This window comes from Maylandia zebra, linkage group LG7 (assembly GCF_041146795.1).
Source record: "Maylandia zebra isolate NMK-2024a linkage group LG7, Mzebra_GT3a, whole genome shotgun sequence".
In the NCBI taxonomy this organism is placed as follows: Eukaryota; Metazoa; Chordata; class Actinopteri; order Cichliformes; family Cichlidae; genus Maylandia; species Maylandia zebra.
This window is the reverse complement of record NC_135173.1, coordinates 53,889,118-53,901,990: the sequence shown is the minus strand read 5'-3', so window position 1 is coordinate 53,901,990 and position 12,873 is coordinate 53,889,118. Positions and strand designations below refer to the sequence as shown.

The 12,873-nt window shown below is 41.7% G+C and overlaps 1 protein-coding gene across 3 annotated transcripts in view; it reads left to right on the top strand.

Moving 5' to 3' along the window:
• Window positions 1-12,873, top strand: part of col5a1 (procollagen, type V, alpha 1) — a 75,672-nt gene that overhangs the window by 20,138 nt on the left and 42,661 nt on the right. For all 3 annotated transcript variants that reach the window (XM_076886670.1, XM_076886671.1, XM_012918747.5), the window contains exons 3-4: window positions 1,303-1,516; window positions 1,859-2,021. In XM_076886670.1, coding sequence (XP_076742785.1) covers window positions 1,303-1,516; window positions 1,859-2,021 — 377 coding nt within the window. The remainder of the gene's footprint in view (window positions 1-1,302; window positions 1,517-1,858; window positions 2,022-12,873) is intronic.

Sequence of the window (12,873 nt, the reverse complement as noted above, 5' to 3'; positions counted from 1 at the left end):
ATTTTCGTGTTTGCTGTGCGCTCATGTGACCACCAGAGGTCGCCTGTGTAAACAGCGACTTCTTAAAACCCATGAAAACTGCTTTGCAGTTGAAGGTTAGACTAAAAAATTGTCTTCTCTTCTCGTCTCTTCTCTTCTCTAACCCGACTGAGGTCCTCTTTTTTTCCTCCACATTGTCTGATTGGCTAGTATTACCAAAGTTTCCCCAGTTTAGTTTAGCAGTGTCTTCATATTCTGAATATGGTGGCTGGGTAAGGGGCTTTACCAGCGTAGCCACTGTAGCCACAAACCCTGCCTTTCTTTTCCGGTTGTCTGGAAATCTCTGCTCCACACATGCTAAAGACTGGAGATTACAACTGGAATTCAAGTGGTTTCTTTGCTTATGTTCAGTATAATCCAGATAACAGTGGTGGCTTTAATACACTCTGGTTGCCTCCTGTTCTGAAAGGTCATCTGTGTTCCCAAATGTAGTCAGACCTTAGCACTATCTGGGAAGCAACAGTCTGCACAGACAGTTGGCAAGCTTCCTCCTTTTTGGAGGTCCTAAGAACACCCCACTACAGGAATTTGTCTGGCAGATGTTTTCCACACTGAAGCAAAATGCAGGAACTTGTGAGGCTTCTCAAAGGAGCCGAGCAGACGGAGGCCAACACATCCTCTTTATATATTTTTCTGCGTTTAAATACCACTATACTGCTGGTATTTCCATTTCCAGGCAATGTGTCTTTCATTATTTCTGCTGTAAAAATGTGTTGCTCCTCTCCAGCCCTTCATTGGTGTCTCGGCGTCTGCTAGACCCATCAGCTGTGGCAGAGGAGAGAAGCGGAGAGGAGGAGTTTGAAGGATAGTTTGACGAAGTCTCTGGGGATCACATGCTTTTGTCATTAATGCTTTTCACTCTGCGCTGCGCTGGAATCGATCCACTTTTTTTCCTCCCGCTAACTTTCATTTTACCGGCCAACCCGTTCAGATGAATCCTATCCGGTTATATTTTGGGCACTCAAAAATTTCTGGTGTTTCCGTTTGGTGCGCAAAACCAAATCTTTGATTCCACCAATATAAATGATATTTGTTAGTTTTTGTTCGATTTCCATTAGAAGCATCAGTAAAAAATAACCACACTCCCTTTAGACATCAAAGAACGCAGTCAGTCTCCTAAAATAACACAACGACTACAACCTTGCAAAAGCAAACCTCATACTTCATTCCTCTTACGATGATGAATGGTTACGGCTGCTTATAAGTCTCCAAAAAAAATAAATGTTTTTCTCTTTCTATCAAACCCACCATTTGTCCTGCCAGGTGATGTCTTCCCTGAGGACTTTTCCATCATGGCCACAGTGAAGCCTAAGAAGGGCAGCCAGTCCTTCCTGTTGTCTCTGTACAATGAACAGGGCATCCAGCAGCTTGGTCTAGAAGTGGGCCGCTCTCCAGTCTTCCTGTATGAGGACCACACAGGCAGACCCAGCCCCGAGGACTACCCCCTCTTCAGAGGAGTCAACCTAGCCGACGGAAAGTAAGTGCAGTCTTTCACCTCACTTGTACAAAACGCTTAAAAAGCGTGTCAGGCTCTACTTTTAAAACAAATTTAAATCATTCTATTAGAGTGGACCCTCACGATGATGGTAGGCTTTGACAGCAGTTTTGTTTAAATTTAGAAGTTTGGAAGCAACTTTTTGTCACTCTCAACCTTAAGTGTCATTGACTGCGTAACCTCACTACGCTACTAACAACTAGGATTTGAGATTGTATTTCACTTTGGAAGACAGAGATGGATAGATTCGAATTCAAATGGACAAACACAAAAAGAGGCCTGTAATCCAGTAAGTGTGTGAATTGATTGTACCTCCCATTCCAGGTGGCATCGAGTGGCCATCAGCGTGCACAAGCAGACCATCACCCTCATTCTGGACTGTAAAAAGAAGACCACACAGAAGTTACTCCGAAGTCCCCAACCAGTCATTGATACCAAAGGAATTATAGTGTTTGGAACAAGAATACTTGATGAAGAAGTCTTTGAGGTAGGCGTTAAACTCAAACTTTTAATCCGAGCTTTGTATATAGTATAATTTGGCAAATTTGATGGGTCATTTGGGACTGTTTGCTTCATGGACTGCTGGCTTGCCATTTATTCCAGGTTCAAATTAGCTTCAGCTTTTGCTGTTTTCATGTTGAAAGGCTGTATGAAAATGAAAAAACAAAACAAACAAACAGTGCCTTTAAACAGATGATTTAGGCCCAGTTCTATATAATCAGACTCGTCCTTTTTAATTACAGCACAGACACATGTGGCTGTGGTGCCAATGGTGGTCATCCCCAGTCCCCAATTCTTTTGAAATACTGCTTGAAATTGGGGACTGCGGGAGAGGCCGCATCCTCTATAGAGATATTTGGCTTGCCCTAGTCCACCAGCATCTGATCCTCCTGCCACCCACTCTTTCACACGCACACAATCGTAAATCAGACTTAATTTAAGGTACCACATATCCCACATCGTCCGCAAAAGAACTTGGTGTCCTGCAGTTCCCTTCTGCTGCCAGCTGTGCTAGATTTGCTTGCTGCTCAGTTCATCCTCTTTTGCTGTTTCAAAGTGTTGCCTTATTGTAGCTAAATCTATAATCAAGCTGTTATAGTTCTCTTTGCGGCTTCACGTCTGGATTCTTTGTTTAAAAGGGCTATGACACTTCGCTTTACAGAGGTTTTTCCACAGGCAGCTACTTGTTTCAGTTATTAGAATAAGAGCTTTATTCCTTCCACCCCTTCTCTTCCGTTTATGCTTAATAAAGATAGGGAGTCAAAAGATGTATGATAATCTGACTGGTGAGAAGAAGCTTTTTGTGCTTTATAATACCTGCAAGTCCCTGATATGGCTCAAAAAGTGTTTGTGCACTATGAATTCATTTGGACAGTTCCTGTAAGAGAGCTTTTGTTGGGTTCCTGTAACAAGTTTTTGTCTGAATATGTGTGTCTCTTAAACCTGACCCCTGTGTTTGTGAGGAACACAGACACACACACAGACACACCAAAATATTCTGAGAGGCACAAAGAATAGTGTTGCCTTTGTCCCTTTGGAGTTGTGCTTGTTTAAAAGAGGGGATTAGTCTGCGAGGCCAAAGCCCTCAATAATAATTAGTAACAGAGGCTGACTGATGTGACTGATCCTTAGCCAGCTGACCTTTAACCTTACTGTTACTCAGCCGTATCAGATGAAGAGAAAGAAATATGACATCACTTCCCTAGCCACTGTCGCTAAAGTTTCCCTGAAAGACATGGACAAAATTATAGCCTTGTAAACAAAATCGAGTTTCTAAGTAAGAGACTTATCTGCAAAATGAACTCTACATATGAAGCTTTTTATCCAATGTTGTGGGGAAAATGTGGTTCATGAGGGAAAAAGGGAAGGATGCCAATTTTACTGGAGCACAAATAAAGATATCGTGTCATCTGTTTATATGTCTGCATTCTGTGTTACAGCCATTATTTCCCCTCTTCAGCCTATTAGCTCACAGCTGCCAAAAAGATGACGGCATTTATCCGTTTGTAACTCTGCTCTACTTCTATTATTTGCCCCTAGCATACAAATCAGGAGATCGGGGTGATAGTGGAACAATTAAATCTTAGCCAGCAATTTTAGCGGCGGTAACAGTTCAGTAGTTACCGTGGGAACGGACAGATATTTTGTGGGAGATGTTTAAAGCCCCCCCTGCTGTGCGTCTGCCAGTTAGGAGACAGGACAGGCTCCAGTGCTGCAGAAAATGGAAATTATGCCACATAGTTTCCAAATTATGCTCAGGTTGCACTCCTTTTCCTCTCATTACTCTCTTTGTAGTTTAGTCTGATCCCGTGTTGACTTTTGCCAGAGCTGGTTACCCCCGAGAGCTGGTAAGTGTGAAAACACAAAATAACATATGTGATTTCACTGTCGGACCTTTACATTAGAGTCTGGGGATTTCCAGGTCAATTTCTTCAGAAAACTGCAAACCTTTATTTTTATTTTTTGCACGATACTTAAAAAGAAAACATAATTGCTGGTAATTGCTGATTTATAAGAGATTTTAAAAATGACATACTTAATGGGTCCTAAAGGGAAAGTACAACCCCGAATCACATTTACATATTTTCCTTCTTGCCTGTATTGCCTCTTAATCCATTTCACTTGTTTTGGAGAGAAAAACATGAAGTGAAAAGATTAGGATTTATCACACTGTTAAATCAGAGTGATTGGTGATTGGTGCTATACTTCTTTTTTTAATGGAGCCTTTCCTTTGCATACAGTAGTAAGAAGAAAAGCAGTACTTATATGCTTAGGTGGTTTGTGGTTTGGTTTCTGACAAGGTTTTTGTGGTCACAAAGAGCCTGTCTGTCCTCTTGCACCACTCTATTTTAGTTGCTTGGTTAAGGGTGCTATGTTTGTATGGAAGCCCGTTTCCGCCACTAAATAAAAAAAAAAAGCTAGTATCCATAACTCGAAATTTCGAGTTATTTTCTCGAAATTTCAACGTATTAACTCGAAATTTCGAGTTAAATTTCGAGTTAGCTTTGCCAATCAAAAATATACACCTGGAAGCATATGGCGCAGAGGAACGCGCACTCAAAAACGGATCCCAACAAATTGGCGCTTTCGCGAGTATGTTTGCTGATAGTAACACCATGTGATTCAGCTAATAACACAGGGATTTCATAATTTGTGAAGCCAGGCTGAGAACACTCAGCAATCTGTGCATTCACGACTGGATGTAATACCGGTAGCTTAGCTGTAGCATTTGTAGCTGAGGGCCTCAGCTTCCGGGTAACGAGGAAATGACGTCATTCATGTAGATTACGGATTGGCAGCGCTAACTCGAAATTGCGAGTTGCTTTTCTCAAAATTTTGAGTTAATAAATCGAAATTTTGAGTTAATATGTCGAAATTTCGAGAAAGTAACTCGGAATTTCGAGAAAATAACTCGAAATTTTGAGTTATGGATCCTTTTTTTTTTAGTGGCGGAAACGGGCTTCCATAGTGTTTGCGCTTGTGCCAATAAAAAGTGTGAAGGGAATTAAAAAGATTTTTAGGTGTGCAAGTAAGCAAACTTTTTTTGGAACCAGGTACAGTAATTGGTGCTGTTGCAAACTAATTGTAATCTTTTGTTTTTTCCCTTTTTCTCTATGATTGTTGTTTGAATGCTATCAATTGCCGCCATTATTCAGTATAAGCTGTTTTATATCATAGGTTAAAGACCCTACAATATTAATGGGAAAACCCTAACAATCACATGACCCTCCTATGAGCAAGCACTTGGCAACAGTGAGAAGGAAAAACTCTCTTTTAACAGGAAGAAACCCCCTGGAGAACCAGGCTCAGGGAGGGCCGGCGATGTGTGAAATATCTTCTTGAAGTTTTCACTTGTTTTGAGATGATGACCATGGATCAGTAGAGCTACTCCTCATACACTGAAATGCGGAAGTGCAAGCATAAAGTTTTGTGTGTGTTTAAAGCAGATTTAATGTAAAATGAATGTAATAAAAATGACTACACTCATTTTATCCATTAATTTGAAAGCAAGTCAAAGATCGCCTTGATTGTTGAAATATTGGTTACGCTGACCAGTGTCACCCCTGAGATCATCATTTTGTGGTTTAAATCTGCTTAAGAGTGCTTTCCACAGCTATGGTCTTCTCATTAGGATTAACAGTTCTTTGATTCAATGAACAAACTCCCTGAAACAGCAAATGAGAGTGTAGCCTGTGTAGCATTTAGCTTGGTTGACATAGCTAGCTAACATGAGGTCTTTTAGAAAGTTGTTTACTCTCATATCCTTACATTCTCTTCCTCATATTTTTTAATTTCGATTAAACCTTCACTTATTTTCTGTTATATGTTTAGCTCCGGAAAATATTCACACAAGAGTTAAAGCAAGGTGCCGTTTTATGTTTGGGAATGCAACCTGGAATGCTGACCCCTGCTGGTCTTTGCAAAATCTACACAAAAGTGGTAGACTGGTCATTCTAAGAGAATAAGCGTGTCATCAACCAACATTAGATTAAGGTGTTTTGAAAACTATCAAATTAACATTAGCATAACAAAATTGCAATATAAAGAGTAGCTAAATCACCTTAAAGGGTACTTCTCTGACAGATATACCTGTGGGTACAGATTAGATATTATTGTTTCTCTGTTTGGATGTATTTCTAGTGTCTCTTTATCTCTGCATGAAAGACTCCAGATTCTAAATGTACCCCTGATTTCCTTGTTCAATGTTGTTTCAAACTGAGTTTGCCAAGAACAATCAGAGATAATTTAATACCCATCCCTTAGTTGTAAGTAGCATTCAGTGAAATGGCGACCTGTGGTTGGTCTGAGGTAACCTAAGTGGGACAGATGAACCACTTGGCCCCACTCAGAGTTAATCCACAGGGGAAAGCGGTTGAATTGAAGCAACTGAGGTGGAGATGTGCAAACACAGCACTTCTTGTCTGGCCAAAAGCACAGACAGCAACTTCCATGAATGTGGACAATGATATGGTGGAGTCTTTATCACAGAAAGATATATTCGGCCTGTTATAGGGGAAGACATCAGAGGGAAGTTTTGAGTGTACAGAAAACAAAATAATGTTCCGAAATGAGAAGGGCTGGAGGAGAGGGGGAGGTCAGAACAGGAGGTGTGGGTACAGAAGCCAAAAATGTTGGGTCATTCGCTGGAAAGAATGAGGAGTTCTCTCCCCAGCTGATGTCAGTCTTGGAACAGGAGCCGCACCACATGACATCATCCAGAGGTTTCCTTGGTATCCGCTGATAGGCTGTCCCAAGAGCGAATGGGAGGGTGAGTGATAAGTTTGGTAGGATAGGTAACAAAACAGAAGATGATTACGCTTTAGATATACAGAAATAAAGGATTAATGATGAAATGAATAGGGAGGGTTAAAAGTAATAGGGTAAGACTAAGGGAGCAGGGGAATGGGTCTGGAAGCCTTCAGTCGGAGTGGAAAGAAGCAAGTTGCGGGGCCCCTGTAGAGCAGATAGAGCCAGGAAAAACTAATAAAAAAATGCAACACATGAGCTTGATGCTCATAATGAGCTTTAATATTGTCATGGCCTGATGGGTTTTTACACATCCTGTTTTCCCATCTTCACCTCAGGACTTTCCTCCATTTTTTCCCGCCAACATCTTTATTGTTCACATGTTTCAGTCATCTAAGGTAAAGATTTGACAGAATGAGTGATATTTGCAGCAGACTTTGCAATCTCCCAATACACTTTGAACCCTTTGTCACTCAGTTTTCATTGGTCAGTTTGAGTGACTTTGCCAGACCTTGGCTTGGCTCCTGTGTTATTAATTTTTTTCTCAGTTAATAGTTTCAGTAGCTTTAGTAAAAGCATTTCAGTTTGTGGCTCTACTGTTAAAAATGTACGTGACCTCAGATTTCCATTGGGTGTCAGAAAGCAGTAGCAGTTTGTTCAGTTTTTCTAATGCGTGGATAATGGCCTCTCTTCTTTTGCCCCATTAGAGGAGGCCAAGAAATTTGATGCCCTGCTTGGGTCTCCATGACTGCTTTGTATAAAAAAAAATATAAGTGGAAATTTAGGTTCTTCCACAAAGAAAAGAAAGGGGGGAAAAGGAGATCCGGCTTCAAGTGGACAATAAAAGTGGTACACATAGTAATTAATCAAAGCATTACAAAAGTGTGTCTCTCATTTACACTGCTCATATATTACACAGGACTTCCTAATGTTATAGAAACTTTAAAAAAAAAAGTAGCCCCAATCTTATGTGTGTATGCATTTTCCCCCCTACTCAATATAATTCACTAGTATAGTGTGTGCTGGGTCATTTTTTCTGTTAGGTTGACTGTAACACAGTCAGAATTTAATGCAGAGTTTCGCCCGGGGCTGTCTTTGCTCTACAGAACTCCTTGAAAAGCTTATCCACGCATTTATTACATCCAGATTGGACTACTGTAACTCCCTCTACTCGGGCCTCCAACACTCCTCTCTTTGCCGGCTCCAGTTAATTCAAAATGCAGCTGCGCGTCTTTTAACAGGTACGAGAATTCATGAACACATAACTCCAATTTTAGCCAAATTACATTGGCTCCCTGTTAAATATCGTATAGATTTTAAAATTCTTTTGTTCACTTTTAATATTTTGAATAATTTAGCGCCCAGTTATCTTTCTGATTTACTCCATTCATACAATCCCAACAGGGCACTTAGATCATCCAACCATAGGCTCCTAGCACAACCTAGGACTCGAATGAAGTCGAGAGGCGACCGGGCCTTTGCATCCGTGGCACCCAGACTCTGGAATAACCTCCCCGTTCATATTCGCACTGCCGAGTCTATCCAGTCTTTTAAATTACGTCTTAAAACTTATTTTTTTACTTTGGCTTTTGATTCTGTCTAGTTGGCTGTTTTAGCTTGTTGCGTTGTTACCTATTGTTTGTTGTCCTCTTCTATTGTTTGTTTTAACTGTCTCATGTTTTTATTGACTGTGAAGCACTATGGTCAACACTGTTGTTTTTAATATGTGCTATATAAATAAATTTTGATTTGATTTGATTTGAGAACTCCAAATGAGGGATGAGGGATTGTACGGCGTGTGAGCCAGGGACCAGTGTTTCTGGATAGATCATCTCAAATGATCTCAAGGTCTCAAATAACCCTGAATTGCAATGTAGAGAGCCCTCAAATCCCCTGTTCAGAAGTGTGATGGCAAATTAGCCCTTGAGCGCAGACACTGAGAAGGCCACAAACATGGCTGATCAACATATAGCTCAGAGAAAGTTCTGTAACTACATTCCTAAATCCAATTCACTCATCGTACACTCTGCTTTCTGAATTCAAATGCATTCTGCCACAGTATAAATCCTTAATCCAAAGACGCCATGATGTTCAGTTTATATTGAAACTATTTCTATGAGATGCTGACTGATCATCATGATCATTTACAAGTCAGAAGCTAGTGGCGCTGTCAGTCTTTTTTTTTTTACATTTACATCTTTGTAATGGCATTTCAGTTCAATTAGATTAAATTTTATTTATATAGCGCCAAATCACACCTAAAGTCACTGCAAGGTACTTTATACTGTAAGTAAAGACCCTGGAATAATACAGAGAAATCCCCAACAATCAGATGACCCCCTATGAGCGCACACTTGGTGACAGTGGGAAGGAGAAACTCCCTTTTAACAGGAAGAAACCTCCAGCAAACCCTCTTTTTGTTTAAACTTTCCCAGATGCAACCAGTTGCGGCAGATACAACCAGTTTGGGTGAGGGGTGGGCATAAATGGAGAGGGCACATATATCATGCAAACTCCAGTGAAATGCAATGCAATGCACAAAACCCAGCCCCTAAATATATGATAAAGTTTAATCAGCACTTGAAAAAAGTTCCAGCAGAAAGCTTTAGCTAATAAAGAACTCAGTGTATGATGCTGAAAGTCCTTACTGAAAGTTTAATTTACCCAATCACACAAGTACTTATATACCTAACATTACACTATGATGGCAACTGTGGATTGAACCACCAACCTTCTAATTAGTAGACAACTGTACTCCTTAAGCCACAGCTGTCTTTGCCTTTACTGTGGAAAAGGGTTGTGGTTAGTGATATAACTTTAAACCCCAAGTATATGGACCTGGATCCTAGTAGCCACTTGCTCCACATACTTATGTCTTCACGTGCTTCTTTGCATTATCTTGTCCAAGGTATACATCCTGCTTCACTGAAAAAGCACACTACTCTGTACATTCTAGGCCAGACATCACTATCCTTGGGATAGATGGAATTTCCACGGATAATTAAGATTTTCCTTAACTCATGTCAAAAGTTGATATTTCACTCCCTTTTTTTCTCCGTGTTATTCCTTTACTGTGTCAGCAAACCGTGAAGTGTGCCCTCAGCACTTTTTAATGTAGATTTCAGCAAATGCCCAAGCCAAACGCCCTCCTAGGTGAGTGAAGCGGTTTCAGCTTTCCCAAAAGAACAGGAAATGGGAATATGCCTTCCCGCAGTCCATAGAGATGTGGGATTAAAGTCTTATGTGCAGTGAGTGTCGCAGGGGCTGGGAAACTAAGGGTTAGAGTGACACGGGACATCCAGAGGGAATCAAAAAACTGGGCAGCGACAATGAGGTGGGGGAATGGTTACTGTAGGGGGCTGTGTTGTGGATAAGTGGGGCCGGCAGACAGACATGTTGCTGTTGGCAGCAGCTCTGAGGACTGAGATTGGACTAGAGTCTGGAGGGGAAAGTGGATGAAAATTCAATTGATGTCTGACGACGGTTTACATTTATGCATTTTGCTTTAGTTTTCTGCACGTGCGTGTGTCTACACATATACTTCTATACCTACATGTGCGTGGTTATGTGACTTTCTATGCATGTGTCCTTTCTGATTTATTTCCCCTATGCAGCGAGCTGACCTCTGCAGCTTGTTGTTTGGTTTTTGTGGTCAGGTTGGACAATGCCCAGATGCTGGGGCTGCATGTGAGTGCGCCGGTGTGGGCTGGCAGTGACACCAACGCTTGGCTCGGAGCTCGGGGGTGACTGTGGAAATATGTTGGGAAAGTAGCGCTCCTTAAACTGCAGCAAGACCTCCAAGAGTTACATTCTGCTCTTTGGGGGCCACCTACTCATTTTCCTATGCTGACATCTGATCATAAAAATGATGAAAACTCACCTAGAGTTTTTCTTCTTTTGACTGCTGCCTTTGTCTCCTGTGAGGTTTAGAAGGTAAAAAGAACCATTATCAGATGTCCCCGTGGATATGTGAACATAATGAGCGTTGGTTTGTGCTGTGTATTTCGTGGTACGCTACTCTAAGCTTGAGAAGGTGCAGATTTCATGGGACACAGTGCCTGCCCCTCCACCAGCAGGGCGGGGGGAGTTGCCTTAGGCCCTTCCTCTAATCAAAATGCACCTCTTTTGGTCTATGCTCACCTAATGCTTTAAGTATGTCTCTGTGTGTGCAAGTAAAATGAAAAAGACGGAAGAAGAATATGTGTGCATTGGTAACTGTCCACTTTTAACCTCCAAACATAGCCACGTTTACTCCCGTTCATTATGCGACGTGATGATTTTGAAATGTCACCAATATTGATTTTCGTCCTATCCATCGCATTTTGTAATTCAGAAGACGGAACACAATGAACTTGGTCCACCCTGCATGATTGTGGGTCAGATACAAATGGAGACAGATGTTTGGCATTGTGATCACCAGAGCACTCTCCTGCCCCCATCTGGACATAAGCAGAAAAATCTAGCAGTGTTGTGTTTCGGGAAAAAAGAAAAAAAAAGAAAATAGGGTGAGCTGGGGAATAAAAGCTTAAAAGACTGTGTGATATTTTATTTAGGAAAACTCTGAAAAGATGAATTTTTCAGTGGCATTGATCTGTACGGATTTGCTCCCATTCCGCATTCTTGCTGCGAGCTGTGGCCTTGCGCTCTTAACATGTTATGTGCGTGCAGGTGTCTTTCAGCGTGAATCGTGTCCAAGTGAGGCTGGCTGTCGCTCACAGCCACAGGCGATGGCTTTAACACCAGAGCTCGACATCAGGCGAGCTCTGGCGAGGAGCAGAGTCGTATTTCAGCGGAGTCTGGGGAGATGCTGACAACTGCAGCCCTGTTATTGTCTGAGAACTCTGCCTTAAGCACTGCTCTGATGTGCCACATGATGCTCCAGAGTGAAAAATATCACTGTCCCTCCTCTAACAGGAGAGCTGATTGCATGTGTTCTATGGTTTCACCCAGCGTTTGGGTGTTATGCAATAATACCAGGGTTTTTTGGTTGTTTTTTTTAACCCTTTGTCTCAGATGTCAATCACCTCATTTCTCGGGGTCACATATCGGCTCCTTGTGATGTGACTCGTGAGGTGAAGAATAATCTATAATGTCCTGTTAACCAATCAGCCTTATTACACGCTGAATGTCTGACTCTGCAGTTGCACTGCCGTTTCCCCTCGTCAAAATTATGGTGACACAGCCCAACCCATTTGCACTAATGGAGTAAATTCCTCATGCTCTAATGGGTTGCTGGACTAAGCTGGGCATTCAGGGCCAGAATTCAAAATGAGAAATTTAAGCATCAGCATACGTCTGCGGTATAGTATAGGGAACATTTAGCTCCTCCCCTCTAACTGTAAAATAGTAGCTTATGCAACATTTGGCTTCAGAATCCGTGGAGTGACTTGTGGTGAAAAGAGGCTCAAAGACAGGAAATCAGAACCAGCTTTAGTGGTTGCCATGCCGCCTCGAGACTTCGACAGTAGTTTTACTGTGAAGGTGTGCAGCTTTCAATGTCGGTGTAGAAAACAAAACACACAAGAAAGCGGTGGACTTACTATTATCACATGCCTGGCAATTGAGGCTAAAAGTTAAAGGAGGTCTTATACAGATATGCAACTCATAAAACAGCTGAAGTCATAGTGAGAGCCTCATTATAAACTCTAGTGGAGGTTGATGGATGTCAGCCTTTTTTTTTACTTCTATCCCCAGCAGGGCCTGTGCAACAGTATACTTTTCTACCTAGGCAAGCAAGGACCTCTTTCTTTCTTCTTTCTGTGTACATGTCACAGATCATTAAGCGCCTTCTGCCATGGTGCTCTACGTGCTGCGAGGATGTGCTAATTAAAGCTTTGGTGTATGATTAATAGTCTCGTCTTGGAAAACTTAGGTTCATGCAATACCACTTGTGGCCATAATGTACCCTGACATTCCTTTGGCTGCTGTGGGAGATGGAGGGGGGAAAAAAGAAAACAGAGAAGTGCAAGAATGGCATGTGAATAGGAAAGCGGTGCAATGCTCCAAATGGAGGGGGCTATTTTGCTGTAGAGTGGGTTTATTTCTTATTGAGTGTGACCTCATTTCAAACACTGAATTCCCATCGTCCCCTG